Raw genomic sequence first — 19,086 nt, 5'->3', positions numbered from 1 at the left:
AGAATTCAGGATATACATGCTTCAGATGATCTGGAGTATCAAGGAAGACATTAGACAGCAAAATCAGACAATGAAAGATCACTTCGACAATGAATTACGCAAACAAATCCAGGAAGCAAAGGATCAACTATACAGGGAGATAGAGGTTATAAAAAACAAACAAACAGAAATCCTAGAAATGCAGGAAGCAATAAACCAACTTAAAAACTCAATGGAGAATACTACCAGCAGAGTAGAACACTTAGAAGATAGAACATCAGACAATGAAGACAAAGTATTTCAACTGGAAAAGAACATAGACACCTCAGCAAGACTGTTAAGAAACCATGAGCAGAACATCTAAGAAATATGGGATAACATTAAGAGACCAAACTTAAGAGTCATTGGGATACAGGAAGGTACAGAGCTCCAAACCAAAGGAATGAGAAGTCTATTCAATGAAATAATACGAGAAAACTTCCCAGACTTGAAGAATGAGACAGAATCCCAAATCCTAGAAGCCTACAGGACGCCAAATGTGCAAAATCATAAGAGATCCACACCTAGACACATTATAATGAAGATGCCCAACATACAGAATAAGGAGAGAATTTTAAAAGCTACAAGAGAAAGGAAGCAGATTACATTTAGGGGTAAACCAATCAGGATAACAGCTGATCTTTCAACACAGACTCTGAAAGCTAGAAGATCCTGGAATAACATACTTCAAACACTGAAAGAAAATGGGTTCCAACCAAGAATTGTGTATCCAGCGAAATTAAGCTTCAGGATGGAAGATGAAACTAAAACCTTCCACGATAAACAAAAGTTTAAAGAATTCGCAGCTAGAAAACCATCTCTTCAAAACATCCTCGCCAAAACATTACAGGAAGAGGAAATGGAAAATAACAATGTAAACCAACAGTGGGAGGTAGGACAGTAAAGGGGGGGAAAATAATCAAAGAGGAAAACAAACCATGTTTAGTAACATAAATAAACAAATATGGCTGGAAGAACAACCCATATCTCAATAATAACCCTAAATGTTAATGGCTTAAATTCACCAATTAAGAGACACAGGCTAGTAGAATGGGTCACAAAACAAGACCCAACAATATGCTGCCTACAGGAGACGCATTTGATAGGAAAAAACATACATAGGCTGAAGGTGAAAGGTTGGGAAAAATCATATCACTCATATGGACTTCGGAAACAAGCAGGAATGTCCATACTCATATCAAATAAAATAGATTTCAAGCCAAAGTTAATCAAAAGGGATAAAGAGGGACACTACATACTGCTTAAGGGAACCATACACCAACAAGACATAACAATCATAAATATTTATGCCCCAAACAATGGTGCAGCTATGTTCGTCAAACAAACTCTTCTCAAGTTCAAGAGTCTAATAGACCACCATACAATAATCATGGGAGACTTCAACACACCTCTCTCGCCACTGGACAGATCTTCCAAACAAAAGTTGAATAAGGAAACTATAGAACTCAATAACACAATTAATAACCTAGACTTAATTGACATATATAGAATATACCACCCAACATCAAGCAGTTACACTTTTTTCTCAGCAGCACATGGATCCTTCTCAAAAATAGATCATATATTATGTCACAGGGCAACTCTTAGACAATATAAAGGAGTAGAGATAATACCATGCATCTTATCTGATCATAATGGAATGAAACTGAAAATCAACGATAAAAGAAGGAAGGAAAAAGCATACATCACTTGGAGAATGAACAATAGGTTACTGAATGATCAATGGGTTATAGAAGATATCAAGGAGGAAATTAAAAAATTCTTAGAGAAAAATGAAAACACAGACACAACATATCGGAATCTATGGGACACATTGAAAGGAGTTCTAAGAGGAAAATTCATTGCTTGGAGTTCATTCCTTAAAAAAAGAAAAAACCAACAAATAAATGATCTCATACTTCATCTCAAAATCCTTGAAAAAGAAGAGCAAAACAACAGCAAAAGAAGTAGAAGGCAAGAAATAATTAAAATCAGAGCTGAAATTAATGAAATTGAAACAAAAGAAACAATTGAAAAAATTGACAAAACTAAAAGTTGGTTCTTTGAAAAAATAAACAAAATCGACAGACCCTTAGCCATGCTAGCGAAGAGAAGAAGAGAACTCAAATTACTAGCATACGGGATGAAAAAGGCAATATCACAACAGACACTTCAGAAATACAGAAGATAATCAAAAACTATTTTGAATCCTTATACTCCAATAAACTAGAAGATAGTGAAGGCATAGATAAATTTCTTAAGTCATATGATCTGCCCAGATTGAGTCAGGAGGATATAGACAACCTAAACAGACCAATATCAATTGAGGAAATAGAAGAAACCATAAAAAGACTACCAACTAAGAAAAGCCCAGGACCGGATGGGTATACAGCAGAGTTTTACAAAACCTTTAAAGAAGAACTAATACCAATACTTTTCAAGCTACTTCAGGAAATAGAAAAAGAGGGAGAACTTCCAAATTCATTCTATGAGGCCAACATCACCCTGATACCTAAACCAGACAAAGACACTTCAAAGAAAGAAAACTACAGACCAATATCTCTAATGAACCTAGATGCAAAAATCCTCAATAAAATTCTGGCGAATCGGATACAAAAACATATCAAAAAAATTGTGCACCATGATCAAGTAGGATTCATCCCTGGGATGCAAGGCTGGTTCAATATACGGAAATCAATAAATGTTATTCACCACATCAATAGACTTAAAAATAAGAACCATATGATCATCTCGATAGATGCGGAAAAAGCATTTGACAAAGTACAGCATCCCTTTATGTTCAAAACTCTAGAAAAACTAGGGATAACAGGAACATACCTCAATATTGTAAAAGCAATCTATGCTAAGCCTCAGGCTAGCATCATTCTGAATGGAGAAAAACTGAAGGCATTACCTCTAAAATCTGGAACAAGACAGGGATGCCCTCTCTCTCCACTTCTGTTCAACATAGTTCTCGAAACACTGGCCAGAGCAATTAGACAGACGAAAGAAATTAAAGGCATCAAAATAGGAAAAGAAGAACTTAAATTATCACTATTTGCAGATGATATGATTCTATACCTAGCAGACCCAAAAGGGTCTACAAAGAAACTATTAGAGCTAATAAATGAATTCAGCAAAGTGGCAGGATATAAAATCAACACGCATAAATCAAAGGCATTCCTGTATATCAGCGACAAATCCTCTGAAATGGAAATGAGGACAACCACTCCATTCACAATATCTTCAAAAAAAATAAAATACTAACCTAACAAAAGAGGTGAAAGACTTATACAATGAAAACTACAGAACCCTAAAGAGAGAAATAGAAGAAGATCTTAGAAGATGGAAAAATATACCCTGTTCATGGATAGGCAGAACTAACATCATCAAAATGGCGATATTACCAAAAGTTCTCTATAGGTTTAATGCAATGCCAATCAAAATCCCAACGGCATTTCTTGTAGAAATAGAGAAAGCAATCATGAAATTCATATGGAAAAATAAAAGACCCAGAATAGCAAAAACAATGCTAAGCAGGAAGTGTGAATCAGGCGGTATAGCGATACCAGACTTCAAACTATACTACAGAGCAATAGTAACAAAAACAGCATGGTACTGTTACCAACACAGGCGGGTGGACCAATGGTACAGAATAGAGGACACAGAAACCAATCCACAAAACTACAACTATCTTATATTTGATAAAGGGTCTAAAAGCATGCAATGGAGGAAGGATAGCATCTTCAACAAATGGTGCTTGGAAAACTGGAAATCCATATGCAACAAAATGAAACTGAATCCCTTTCTCTCGCCATGCACAAAAGTGAATTCAAAATGGATCAAGGAGCTTGATATCAAATCAGAGACACGCCGTCTGATAGAAGAAAAAGTTGGCTACGATCTACATTCGGTGGGGTTGGGCTCCAAATTCCTCAATAGGACACCCATAGCACAAAAGTTAATAACTAGAATCAACAAATGGGACTTACTCAAACTAAAAAGTTTTTTCTCAGCAAAAGAAACAATAAGAGAGGTAAATAGGGAGCCTACACCCTGGGAACAAATCTTTACTCCTCACACTTCAGATAGAGCCCTAATATCCAGAGTATACAAAGAACTCAAAAAATTAGACAATAAGAGAACAAACAACCCAATCAACAAATGGGCCAAGGACCTGAACAGACACTTCTCAGAGGAGGACATACAGTCAATCAACAAGTACATGAAAAAATGCTCACCATCTCTAGGTGTCAGAGAAATGCAAATCAAAACCACCCTAAGATACCATCTCACTCCAGTAAGATTGGCAGCCATTATGAAGTCAAACAACAACAAGTGCTGGCGAGGATGTGGGGAAAAGGGTACACTTGTACATTGCTGGTGGGACTGCAAATTGGTGCAGCCAATTTGGAAAGCAGTATGGAGATTTCTTGGAAAGCTGGGAATGGAGCCACCATTTGACCCAGCTATTCCCCTTCTTGGTCTATTCCCTAAAGACCTAAAAAGAGCATGCTACAGGGACACTGCTACATCGATGTTCATAGCAGCACAATTCACAATAGCAATTCTGTGGAACCAACCTAGATGCCCTTCAATAGACGAATGGATAAAAAAATGTGGCATTTATACACAATGGAGTATTACTCTGCATTAAAAAATGACAAAATCATAGAATTTACAGGGAAATGGATGGCATTAGAGCAGATTATGCTAAGTGAAGCTAGCCAATCCCTAAAAAACAAATGCCAAATGTCTTCTTTGATATAAGGAGAGCAACTAAGATTACTGCTTTTGAAGGGGGAAGGAAGTAGAAGTGTGTGTGTGTGTGTGTGTGTGTGTGTGTGTTGTGACAGGGTGGAGGATGAAGTGGACACAGGAAGGAGAGCTTAAATGCAAAGACAAAACCTTCAGTTCAGTACTAACACCACATCTTTTATATATATACAGAGAGAGAGAGAGAGAGAGAGAGAGAGAGAGAGAGAGAGAGAGAATGGAGAACATGTTTGCCAATCATCTCCATGATAAAGAACTTATATTCACAATTCTTAAAGGACACTTACACCTTACTGATAAAAACATAAACAATTAAGAGATGAGGAAAGATCAGTGCTGCACGCCTCTAATCCCTGAAATTCTGGCAGCTGAGGCAGGAGGATCACAAGTTCAAAGCCAGCCTCAGCAATTTAATGAGGCCTTAAGCAACTTAGCACAACCCTGTTTTAAAATAAAAAAATAAAAAGGTCTGGGGATATGGCTCAGTGATAAAGTGCCCCTGGGTTCAATCCCTGGTACTTAGATAGATAGATAGATAGATAGAAGAAATAAAGAAAAAAATGAGGAAAGAACTGGATAGATGTTTCTTCAAAGAGAGGATATATGAAGTTCCAGTATGTAAACAGAAGGCTTCTTGATATCATTAATCATTTGTGAACCTCAAATCAAAACTATAATAAATCATATCCACTAGGATGACTGGGGGAAAAAAGATGGATAATAACAAATGTTTGCAAGGATATTAGAGAAATTGGAACCCTCATATATAGTTGAAAAGATTATAAAATGGCAGAGCTTCTTTGGAAAATACTTCCTTAAAATATTAAACACAGGGTTTCCATGTGACCAGGCAATTTAACTCCTATGTGTATACCCAAGAAAATTAAAAGCTTATATCCATCCAAAATCTTGCACACAAATGTTCTTTGTAGCATTATACTCCATAGCCAAAAAGTAGAAGCAACCCAAGTGTCCACTGACTGATATATAGATAAATGACATATTGTATATATGTCTATGCAATTGAATATTATTTGGTCATAAAAAGGAGTGAATTACTCATATGGGCTACAATGTGGATGACCTTGTAAACATGATGCTGAGTAAAAGTAAAATGTCACACACTGTAGAGATCCATTTACATGAACTTTCTAGATTAGACAAATCTAGAAAGACAGAAAGTAGATTAGTAGTTGCTAAAGCTAGTGAGAGGGAGGGAAATGAGGAGTACCTTTTAATGGATATGTAGGTATCTTTTCTTAGAGTGATAGAAATATTCTAAAACTACATTGTAGTGATCATTTTTTAACTTTTTGCATAGTCTAAATTCATTGAATTACATACTTTAAACAGGTAAATGTTATAATCTGAATTTTTTCTCAATAAAAATGACAAGAAAAGTAAATATGGGCTTTGACTCTAATGGTGATAACTTCATTTTTTTTTAAATTTTTTATTGTTGGTTGTTCAAAACATTACAAATTTCTTGACATATCATATTCCTCACTTTGATTCAAGTGGGTTATGAACTCCCACCTTCACCCCATACACAGATTGCAGAATCACATCAGTTACACATCCATTGATTTACATATTGCCATACTAGTGTCTGTTGTGCTCCGCTGCCTTTCCCATCCTCCCCCCTCCCCCCTCCCCACCTCTCCCCTCCCCTCCCCTCCTCTCTCTCTACCCCCTCCACTGTATAACCCTGAGGGTCTCCTTCCATTTCCATGCAATTTCCCTTTTCTCTCCCTTTCCCTCCCACCTCTCATCCCTGTTAAATGTTAATCTTCTTCTCCTGCTCTTCGTCCCTACTCTGATCTTAGTTACTCTCCTTATATCAAAGAAGACATTTGGCATTTGTTTTTTAGGGATTGGCTAGCTTCACTTAGCATAATCTGCTCTAGTGCCATCCATTTCCCCGCAAATTCCATGATTTTCCATGGAATTTGTTCTGTTCCAACTAAGAACAGAATAGGAAGGAAGAGCATGAGAAGAAGATCACCATTAAACAGGGACGAGAGGGGGGAGGGATAGAGAGAGAGAAGGGAAATTGCATGGTAAAGGAAGGAGACCCTCATTGTTATACAAAATTACATATAAGAGGAAGTGAGGGGAAAGGGGGAAAAAAACAAGAGAGAGAAATGAATTACAGTAGATGGGGTAGAGAGAGAAGATGGGAGGGGAGGGGAGGGGAGGGGGGATATAGAGGATAGGAAAGGCAGCAGAATAAAACATACACTAGTATGGCAGCATGTAAAAAAGTGGATGTGTAACCCATGTGACTTTGCAATACGTATATGGGGTAAAAATGGGAGTTCATCATCTGCTTGAATCAAATATGATATGTCAAGAGATTTGTAATGTTTTGAACAACTAATAATAAAAAAATTAAAAACATTAAAAAAATAGCAGTAATCTGCCTCATCTGAAGGAAGAACAGGAAGACACTAGGGATAACAAACAAAATGTTAAATTTCCAAATTCAGAGTACTGTAGGCTAAAGCAATTGAGAAAGAACAGGTTCTTTGAATTCCCTCCAGCTTGGCTTTGAGAAAGGAAAGGAAAGTTTAGTTATAAACAATAGATTTCAAAGGGAACTAATAATGTTCCTGTCCACTTCATCAGTTCTTTCCTGAAGAATCTTGGCCTGTTTAGAATGATAAAGGAGAAAGTTTCACAGCATAGCAAAAACTCCACCAAAGGCAGGACTTTTCTCCTGTCTTACAACAGGAAAGAATGCAAAGAAGTCTATGAAGACATCAACACAGGATGGTAAGAGCAAGGAACATGCAAAAACAAAAATTTAATTAGCCCACTGGATCAGCACTAGAGAGGAGTCTAGGTTATGTAATCCTCCTTTTTCCAAGAGAGTGTCTATGTTATATATATTATATTTGCTTCCTAAGTCAAGCAATAATGACTGAAAAATATTTTCTTTGGTTGTTGCTATCTCTTCTTACTTTCTATAATGCCCCTCTTAATAATTTAAGAAGTCTGAGAAATGCTATTTGTTGAAGACCTCGTTAGTGTCACAACAGTATAAATACACAGTTGACAGAAACGTATATAGGGACAGATTAGAACAAACCATTATTTAGGTTCAAGTGTGTCCATGAGTCAATCATGTGAAGTTGTAGACCACAAAGTAGAAAACTCTTAAAAGTTTGTTGAAGCAGAAGTCTTTTATTCCAAGAAGAGTGAATGTTGAAACACGTTGAATGTTTCAAAGAGGAAATTGAACATAAAATAGACTTTAATACAAATAAGTGGTTCTGATATGCATTTTTTTTTTCCATTTAGGAGCTCTGAATCCGGGCTTGACTTCCTTTATTCTCACAAAGGAAAACTATCGACACCAGGTGTTGAAAAGTGAATTTTTGACTTAATTTAGTTCTCCCATTTTCAATAAAATATAAGTCTTCCCTTGAGTTAGCAAAACTTGTACACCTACATGTATGAGAATATAATTCACACTCAAATTAATTTTTGAGTACTCTTTGTGATATATTAAGTTAATCCCTATTCCTTATCTCTAAGAAAAAAACATTTTGTTTGCCACTTTTTTAAAAGATGTCATCACAGTCCCAACATCTGCATAAATATTAAACATTGAGTTTATTCACAGTGATGTTTCTCTATTGTGTTTGGATCAGTGACAAGGAAGGACACTATTACAGTGCTAGAGATTAGCTGTGAGTGTTCAATACATTGAAGAAAATGTAATTTATCTGTAGATACTAATTAAAGTGTACATAGGTGAAGCAGGAAAGTTTGTCACCTTGTTATGATAAGAAGAGATTATACTTCACAATTTTGCATATTTCCCACTTACAAGTAATTCCTAGACACTCAAAATAGATTCAAATACATTTGATTAATTTGAATACATATTTTCACTTCTATACAGGGTAGTTTAGAGGTTAAGGAAATTAGTTGACAAAATCAGAGTTTGCTCTTCCTTACCTGTACCTAAACTTTTTAGATTATTTTATAAACTAAAAATGACTTTTCTGCCAAACAAAATATGGGGTTCTTAAAATAATCTCTGATATTTATTACATCTTAATTTGAGTCAGGAATGAGAAGAACATACTGTGGTGAGAATGAAGGTAAATAATTTGAGTGAAGTAAATTGTTTCAATTTGTTTTACAAAACACAATCTAGGAGAATTGTTTTTGGTCTGAATAAGTCTTTCTACAAGAACCTCTTGCTATCTAGAAGAGTAGGTAAATAGAGCTAGTCACAGTCACATTGGCCTGTAATCCAGTACTTGAGAGGATGAGGTGGGAAGATCACTTGAGTTTGGTAGTTTGAGTTGGTCTGAGTAACATAGTAAGACACTTGTTTCAAAAGCCAAACAAAAACAAACTAACAAAAAGAAACTCTATAACTTCTCTGTAACAATCAGTTTTCCATTACAATATAACAAAACATCTGAGAAAATTATTTTATGAAAAAATGTTTGGGTCACAGTTTTAGAGGTTACAGTCCAAGACTATAGAGCCCCATTTCTTCAGGCTTTGAAGGCAGCACAGCATGGCAGGAGCACATGGCAGAGAAAACTGGTCATTTCATAAGCCAGAAAGCAAAAAGGAAGAGGAAGAGACCCAGGGTCTGACAGTTCCTTTGGAGGTTCCACAGCACCCCCCAATGATCTAAGGACCTGCCACAAGGCCCCAACTCCCAAAGGCTCCAGCTTTGGGACTGAGCCTTTAACATAGGACCTCTGGGGACTCAATCCAAACCACAGCAGAGACTGGAAAAAAACTCAAACATTTCTGAAAAATGGGTGAGAAATTTAGTATGCAAAGGGAATACTTCTACTATGTTATATAGAAGAAAGAAAGAAAGGAGCATTAAACTGCTACACTAGGAGATTCGTTCCTGTTTTATAACCTCAAAAGGAAGAAAATACAAGTAGGTAATCCTTTCCAGGAACTATAAATAGGGATAGGGGAGGCCTGGGCTGGGCAAAGGCAGAAACAACTCACTTTACTGGAGAGAGAAGGCTTCTTTCCAGTTCCAGAACAAGAGTTCCCAAATATTATATTCCTCTGTCGTAGGTACCCATCTAAATCACTTTTTTAACGTCAGTATGTTCACCCCTCTAACTAGTTACATTCTATTTCTCTCAGTTCCTGTCTCCCCTGTCCATATCTTTAAAACTCTTTGCCTGTATATTATAAGTGTTGCTTCATGATGACTATAAGAAATGAAATTGCCAATGAGAAAGTAAATCCACCTACAACCCACCCATCCTCACCTGGATTAGTGTGCAGATGCAGGTGCCTCTCTGTAATCCATTCTTTTCATAATAGTTGAGATAGAATACTAGAACATAACATATATTGTCACTTTACTACTTACTGTGCTGAACACTTTCTTATAGTTCTTAGAACAAAAACTGAAACTTTTTATCCTGATAGGCAAACCCTTCTTGCTGAATTTTCTGTAGTCTCTTCTCACCCCACTCTACCACCTACAAATCTTTCTGTTTTTAAGGAGAGCAAAATCAACCCAACAAAAAAACCATATCTGTCCTTCCCTCTCCCTGGTACATAGGGCACCCCATATCTTCATTTATATCTTGACTTAAATATCATCTTCCCTTGGTGATGGTAATTCAAGTTTGACCTAAAGCTGCCTTTATACATATTTTAAATTTGGCCTAAGGGTTAATCTGTACATAATGAACTGCTGTCTAATTTAATGTATCAGTGATCTATAATCTAAATGGAAGTATACCTGTGATGAAGCTGAGTCAAAGCTGCCAAAATCTCACTATGTAAGGCAAAAGCCAATGGAGGCCAATCAAGTTTTTTTCTGTATTGTGTTTCCTTTTCTGTGGCTATAAATAGAGTCTGAACTGTGATGGGGTGAAGAGCTCTGACCCATTTTTGGTCCAGACTATTTTGGTTCATAAATTGTTTTCTCAAATAATCTCTGCTAAATTTAATTTCTGTAATAGCTTCCTTTTAACAATAACTTCAGAGTGGCCTTATCACTTGATGGTAGGTTCTTAACTAATTTATCTTCTGTATCATAAACTGGAGCATATGCTATAGAAGAACAGGGCCCTGAATCCCCAAGGCCTGGAACAATTCCTGGCATGCAGCAGATGCTCCCTAAGTATCTGTTGAATGAACAAAGCTGTAAACATCTTTGTTGAAGGCTGTATTCCCTTCCTTTCAGAATAATCTAGGGTTCTTTCATCTTATGGATATTTGTAGAAAGACATCTAATTGTTATGCAAGCATGTTCCCTTAATGCTATGTGACATTGGTATTGCTTTTGTTCTTCCAGATTTGCTCACTTTATCTGATACATAATTTCATCTAGTTTCTCACTGTGATTGTTTATTCAACTTTAGTTAAACACTTCATTTGCACTGCATAGTATATTTACATGTCTGCTTTTTATTTTGTAGGCTTACTTCATTTTTATGTCCTGAAAACAAAGGTGTGGTTACAAATCATCTGTTTTCATTTTCATTCATCATTGGTATAGCACGCCCAATGTCTTAAATGACCTAACATAAATTAAAGTATATTCTGGTTGTAAAATCTGCCCTAAAAATATTTCTTTAGTGAGAATTATTTATAGAGTTATGGCTATTGTTATACAAAACATAGCAAATGGCTTCACAGCTGTGGAAGAGAAAATGATTAAAGGATCTCATGGATTTTTAGTTGATTTTTTTAAAGGGGTTGATGGTGGGGAATGAATTTGTGCTTTAGTTTGATTTTTTTTTAACAAACACAGGGTCATCAGGCAGTTCTTCAGGGTATTCTACAAAAACAAGCAAAAACCAAAAGACCAACTGGGAAAAGAAGTTTTACATTTACTGAGGTTGCAGGTCAGCACATTCAGGCAGAAATACAGCCAATACTTTGTCTTATGTCTTTTTTAATACTTGAACATAGAAGTCAAATGCAATGATGTCTTTTCACTTTGTAGTCACAGATGAAGAAGACCAATAAATCACAGAAAGCTGACTTCAATAAGCCTCAAGCTAAGAATCTGTGAATGGATCACAGAATTACTGGCACAGTTGCCACCTAAAGCAACAAGCATTTCAAGTATCTTTCCAGTTCACCCACTTTTAAAGCTCAACTCCGAAAATTCTTCAACCTCTCTATACTAAAATCCACTGATCTCGCAACCTGACATAGGTTTTTGATCATTTCACTGCTTCTCTCCTCTTTTCCCAGTTTAAATACCAGGGTCAACCATTACAATCACCCTCTCCCTTCAGCTCCATATTCCCTCTCTCAAACACTCATCTCCTCTTGGCAGAATAACAATCCTACTTAAATACAATTCTTTGCCTGTCAGGAACTTGAGTCCACATAAACAAATGAGGCTGAAAAAACAATGAAATGGGCTAAAGCCAAGAGGATTCTAACCTCCAGGTCAGCTTCTCTAAACTTGATGAGGCAGGCTTCTTACTGACTCCAGAATCCAGATCTCCCTTTTATAACAGCAGTTACTTAAAACACACACATATACAAAAGAAAGAAACAAACAAACAAACAGAAACTTTTCTCCCTGTCTCCTTGGGAAAACTGGAGCCTAACAAGACAAGGAGGGAACACACAGACCCTAATCACATTGAACAGCCTCCTCCCTAGGGTACCTCAGCAGTGTCCTCCTCCAGGAATTTTCTACTTACTAGCTCACCCCAGTGCTTAAATACCCACTCCACCTTTCCTTCCTTTCAGTTCAACCTCTTTCCTCTAATGCAATAGTTTGGAATAAAACTCTCCTTTGCCTGCTTTACTCAGATGGGGATACCTACCCTGAAGTGATGCCTTCATGATGCCTGGTAACCATAAAGCTTTTCCCTAGTACATTGTTCTTCCATTTTTCTTGCATTTGTCTTTCCTTCAACCATTCAAACCCTACCCATCCTCATTCTCAGTTGATGCCCTTGCTTTCTATATCACCGAGAAAACAGTAGCTATCCAAAAAGCTTTTCCACAGCTCCAGCCACCCATCAACTCACCTAGGGCATGTGTGCCCAGCTCCTCTGCCTTCCCTGTTTCTCTAGGCATGGAGAGCCTGGTCTCTCATGCCTATGCAAGAGGTTATATGAGTGACTTCCTCTGCCTCCTGCTTCCACAATTGTCCTCTGCTCCCACTAGCCCTTCTCACCTGCCAACCCCACTTCTCTACCTGACTTTTCAACAACATTCAAACCAAAGTTTTTGTGACACTTCCTCATACCACTTCCTTCCTTTAGATTTTAAGGCACAAAATGCTTTTAGTTTTCCTCCAATTTTCACTTGTTCCTCTTTATTCCCTAGTCTCTTATAGTGGAAATAATAAGGCTCAGTAAAAGATTTACTCTGACATTCTCTTCAATCATTCATTCCTCCTCCTCCTCCTCCTCCTCCTCCTCCTCCTCCTCCTCCTCCTCCTCCTCTATTCATAGCTTTCCCTATTCCCCTTCTGCTACAGGCAGCCATTCATTCACATGTATCTGATTTGTAAAATCCTATTTTTAATGACTTTTAGCAAAATGTATTATTATGCACATATATTTTAATGTGAGTAAATGATAGTTCAGAAACCATCTCTTTGATTAAGTTTTCTCTCAGTGACATGTTTTTAAGATCCATTCATACTTTTATAATAATTGGTTGCTACCTGCTTTAGTGTTCTGCCTTGTACTCATCCACATTTACTCCCCTCTAATGATACCCAGATAGCCAACAGCTGCCTGCGACTCAAACAATGATACAGCAAGCCATCTATCTGCCAAAGATTCTGAAGCTTCTCATTTCCTGCAACTTATCTCCAGAGTTTCTTGCCTCTTTGCTCCATTTACTCCCTTCTCCCAGTCTTCTCCATTTTAACTAATAATTCCATCCTTCCCATTATTCATATAAAAAACACAGGGTCATCCTTGATTCCTCTCTTTCTCTTATTCTACCCATCTACTGCAACAATAAAGTTTCTCAGTTTTACCTTCAAAATGAGTCAGAATTTGACAATTTCTCCATCTCCTTTTACCACAGTGAACAAAGTCATCATCATTTCTCTTACTGTCATTCCAAGGATTCCTTAATTTTTTCTCAAAAGAGCCGCCATAGCAATCTTCTTAAAAATGTATGTCCGATAATTGCATTGCTCTACTTAGAATCATCCAATGGCTTCCATCTCACTCAAAGGAAAAGCCAAAATAACTGCAATGGACTAAAAGGTCTTAGATGATCTACCTGCTCCCATACCAGTCTAGGCACACTTTCTCTGGCCCCTTACTCCAATGCCAACTCAGTGACCATCTTGCTATTCCTTGAACTTCCTAAGGACATTTTTCATAGTACTCTTTCCTTGGACTCAACACCCCTTTACTTATTCAATTGACAACTGTAGTTACACATTCTAATACCTTGAACTCCTCCTACCCACCTTCCCTACTTAAATTCTCCTTAGCATTTATCTCTATTAAATATACTGTATTCTTCTAATTGATTTTTTTTTTCTACTAGGGATCAAACCCAGGACCTCATGTATACTTGGGCTAGGCAAGTGCACTACCACTGAGCGACATCCCCAACCCCGAAATTATTTACTGTGTTTACCATCTATCTTCCCTAAGGTTCCACCGAAATAATGTAAACTCCATTAAGACAGGGATTTTTATTTGTTTTTCATTGCTGAATACCAAGCGCCCAAGAGAGTACTGGAAATCTAGGCATTCACTAAATTATAGAATAAGCAAAATAATCAATATGAAATCTGAATTCTAAGAAGGCAGTAAGGGAAATTAATCAAATTAATCGGAAAATAAGATTCAAGTGGGGAAACATATTCCTAAATCACCCTTTGCTCCAGGGCTGACCATTTGCATATCATTCCACTCTACTTGCCCAATTAAGCTCTGGAATATTCCATAGCAGTATATTAATCTGATCCTGTCCCTATTTCCATTCCTCCTTTTAAACCTTTCTCTGGCTAAGAGGATGAAACCTAAATATCTCACTGGACCTACTAACTCTGGCAAGTTCTCTTCTCTAGGCACATTTTGCATTCCATTCACCTCCTCCTTTTCCTTTTCTCCCATTTGGTTCCTTCTAATTTAAAACAACGCTTCATATAGCCAACTCCTGCTTAGTCTGCAGAGCGAGGTTCATTGTATTCTCCCAGAATCTTTCCATGGCCACCCAGACCATGTCAGTGTCTGTTTTATGGTCTTAGTAGCTCATATTTTTTATTAGCATATAATTCTAATTAATTTTTATGGGGCTGGGTTATTATTATGAATCTCCCTTTCTAGACTGTAAACTTCCTGAGGGAAGAACTGTGACCATTTATGTACTGTAACATCTCAGAACCCCTGATTATAGGGGACACTCAGCTAATATTTACTGAATTGAAAGGAGGAGGAGGAGGAGGAGGAGGAGGAGGAGGAGGAGGAGGAGGAGGAGGAGGAGGAGGAACCTGACCTGCAATGTTTCCTTCACCTCAGTTGTCCAAGTCTCATAATTCTGGTGGGGCTGCTGACTAGCCTTCTAAATAGCCTTCTAAGGGACCAGCTTTGTCCTCCATAATTCCTACTTGAGCAAGGGCATCCTACTTTGGACTGATGCTTAGCTTTTTGCCCTCACAGAAAGTGTTCTTGGATTCCCATTTATGCATCCGTGCTTCCTCAGTAAAATGAAACAGGTAATTTTTAAAATTTTTTCAACATAATATAAAACTCACATGCATACTACCTTTAAGGGAATAACTTGAGAGGCTGGGGTTGTGGCTCAGTGGTAGAACTCTCGCCTAGCATGCATGAGGCACTAGGTTCGATCCTCAGCACCACATAAAAATGAAATAAAAATATTGTGTCCACTTACAACTACAAAATGAATATTAAAAAGACAAGAGAATAACTTGAGTCACTAAAATTTGCTTTAAATTTCACATGGAACTTATTAGTTTGACAGGAAGAATTTCCTTCTGCTACCGTTTGATTATGAATCTCAGTGAGACAGCATATGCATTAATATATGTCTACATATTATATAATTACATAACTATGCCTAAATGTGTTTTGTTTTTCCTCTTTCTCAAAACTATGTAGGTTCAGAGAAAACTAACAGTGACATCCCACATTTTCAGGCATGAAATCGTGTGTGTAAAATATAATCACGTGATAATAAAATATACATGTTACTACAAATTCCTGTTATAAATTTGCTAATCTGAAGCTTCAGAGTGGCCATAACTGTAATTTTACTTCATATTTATTGAAATAGGGAAAACTCCATCACCCATTCTTGGAAGACAAGGTAACATTACATTTAAAACAACAAGGTTTTCTTCCCTCTGTAGTTAAGTTGATTTGCCCATTTCTAACTGTGTATAAATGTCAGGTGTACTAAGTTGTTTTTTATTTGAAGCCAAACTATACAGCTCATTCCAGAGCCCAAAACAAATTTAAAAGGTCTCTGTGGTTTGTGACTCGTCATCACACAGCTGTAAAAGAAGACAAGCCAGCAGGCTGGATCCCATCTCAAAACTTTCAAAGGTTAAAGACAATTACCTCTTCAAGGACATCAGCAAGCTTGCTAAGGATCTCTTCAGGAAGGCTCTGGAATGTTGGAACACTAAAAAACAAAACAGAGAATGATGCTGAACATATGAACAGCAACTTACTTTTAATAGATAACATTGCAATATATCTGAATAAAAATGCAAAAACCCTTCCTGGCAATCTGCAGCTTAAGATCAAAGCAATTGTTTAAGCATGCTTTGCATCCAACAAAGAAAAATTATGTTGTAAGATAAAGAACTTGCATGTTTTACGGAACCAAGTCCAAATCCCATTTGTTTATCTATGTGACTGTAAAGCCTTAGCTACAATGGAGAGACAACTATCCTCACCCCCTTATCAGTCTGTTGTCACCAGATTCCTCCTTTCCAGGTTTCCCTGCACATACCCTCTTCTTCAAGTCAATTCCTACCCTTTCTTTAGGACACAGTTTGATTGATGATACATTCAGACCTGCAAACATTCATTCTACAACTCTGAAACACTTCCCAGTCTCCCCAACCCTTCCCCAGCTAGGTCAAGTTCTATTTTGAGCTCATGAGCTTTTATTTTTTTCTCCAGTGCTGGGGATATAACCCAGGGTCTCAGACATGCTAGGCAAGGGCTTCACCACTGACCCATACCACCCTCGTCCTATTATCAACACTTTTGTCCCTTACTAGAGCTATAATTAGATGATTAATCAAGTATTTGTTTGTTTTTGCATGTCTTTCCTGCTATAATTAAAACTCTACAAAGATAAGAACTGCTTTTGTTCAACTCCCTGTATTTTCAGTGATTGACAAATAGACTCAACAGCATATGTGAAGTTGAAAGCAGGGATGTGTGGATGCATCATAGGACAGTGATGACAGGACTGAGATGTCCCAACTTTAATTACAAAGGGCTAGAAAACAGAAGGGAGGAAAGATAGGGGAGTGTGTGTATTGGGTGGGGGCGTTAATCAGAAACAAGCTAGAAACCAAAAAGAACAAAAATTATTTTACATTTTGGAATATATGTTAAAAGTTCAAGTCCCACCAGGGCTAACCACCAGGACCACAACAGCCTATTTACATATTCTTTTTGCCAGACTTCTCCTTATGGATTGCCCTCCTAATCCAAAATGTCTCTTGCTTTACAATATCCTGCCCTTCTTACCTGTAACCAATGTTGGTTACAGTGTTTTCCTTCCCCAGATCAGTCTTCATAAAGTTCACTGTTCATTTTTCCATATTTTGTCTATTTCCTAGTGGTCAGGCAGCCTAATCTAGCCAGCCAGGCTCTATGCAGGGTCCCTGGGGAAGGCTGCAGGTAACACTATCTCTAGCCCAGTTCCTTTTGCTGGTACTTGAAGAAACTGGTCCCAGGACCTTCTCCTTTCTGTTTTCTGGCTAGTATCTGTAATGGTCCTAATAAATTCTTTTATTTCAGTGATTTCCCTGATCTGAAGAGTTTTTGTTTAGGAATCATTGTTAGGATAAGACAGGTAGAACAAAGACCCAGATTCCTAGTACCATTATCCATGTTAATTCCTTTCTGTTCACCCTGTTCTCTTATTTGACCCCTTGAAACAGCAAATGAAAATATTGAATGATGTCAAGTGTACAAACCAATAAAACGTCTTGGTTTGTACAATAAAGCAATGACTTCAAATGAAACTCCTCTGCAAAGTCAGTCAAACTAGGTTGTAGCACTAAATTCTCATTCTGCATCTCAGTGTTTGAAAAGACCATAAATGAGTGCATGTACATTTGCATACCTGATATTTTACTTATAGCGTAATTCTCACTTGATTAGAATATTACAATAGAAGAAACTGTAACATATTGTTTTGATATAAGCATGCAAGTTTAGCTGTTAATTTGTCACTCTAATTCCTGTTACTTAGGTTAAAGCCTGTTGATGAAATCCCAAGGTTTTATGCAGTGGTGTAGCAATTCACCCAGGACCATCTGTTCTGCCAGATTTACTGCTGTGGTCTGAGACATGTGGTTTTTAATTTCCAGAAGGCAGTCCATTTCAGCAGCTGGATGGAATGCGTCACAGAAAGAGACAGCAGAAGACAGAGGAAGCTGTTTCCATGAGTTATGCAGGTTGAGAAACTGAGCCCTTCCTTGTTCTATTAATGAGGTTCTATTTCAGTTTCTTCTGAGATGTTAGAAAAATTAGAGTTTCTATTCTATTGAGTATTTGAGGAAAAAACAAGCTTTATAATATACTTCTTCAAACAGTCCTGTTATTTCTGTGCTAAACTTTTATTTCAATCTGGGTTGTATCTATGTTAAGCCATTCTGTAATATTTCCGTTGTCATGAAGGATATTACCCATGAGGGGAAAAAAGGGTCTTTGCTTGGCCATCTGATACACTAGACAAAAACAAAAACATTAATATTTAGGAGGACATTTTAAATACAATATATTTTATGATTTGCAATCCATTTTAAATGCCTCAAAATATTGCAAAGTGTTTATTATTAACAAAAAATAAAGGATATTTTAAAGAAGAAACACTTAAAAATATCAGTAACCACTGATGCACTTCTGTACTTAACAAAAGGGGAAAAATCATTTGACAGAAAAAGAAGTATTTTCACTTTAATGTTACTCTTAAAACACTGTGGTAGCCATCTTTAAAATCCTAAGTCTCTATTCTCAAAACATTAGCTAAGTCTGTCATGTAATTAATTTGCTAAGAATTACAAGTCTACTAGAAGCTTGAATATCAAGAAAAAAATTGAACATGTTCATCGCTTGAAAT

The 19,086-nt window shown here is 37.0% G+C and overlaps 1 protein-coding gene across 2 annotated transcripts in view; it reads right to left on the bottom strand.

Moving 5' to 3' along the window:
• The window catches only part of Prkg1 (protein kinase cGMP-dependent 1), a 1,193,620-nt gene that overhangs the window by 300,394 nt on the left and 874,140 nt on the right, over window positions 1–19,086 (bottom strand). For both annotated transcript variants that reach the window (XM_027949240.2, XM_027949239.3), the window contains exon 5: window positions 16,338–16,401. In XM_027949240.2, the coding sequence (XP_027805041.1) occupies window positions 16,338–16,401 (64 nt within the window). The remainder of the gene's footprint in view (window positions 1–16,337; window positions 16,402–19,086) is intronic.

Source organism: Marmota flaviventris, chromosome 4 (genome assembly GCF_047511675.1).
Source record: "Marmota flaviventris isolate mMarFla1 chromosome 4, mMarFla1.hap1, whole genome shotgun sequence".
Lineage (NCBI taxonomy): Eukaryota > Metazoa > Chordata > Mammalia > Rodentia > Sciuridae > Marmota > Marmota flaviventris.
This window is presented reverse-complemented; position numbering and strand designations above follow the sequence as displayed.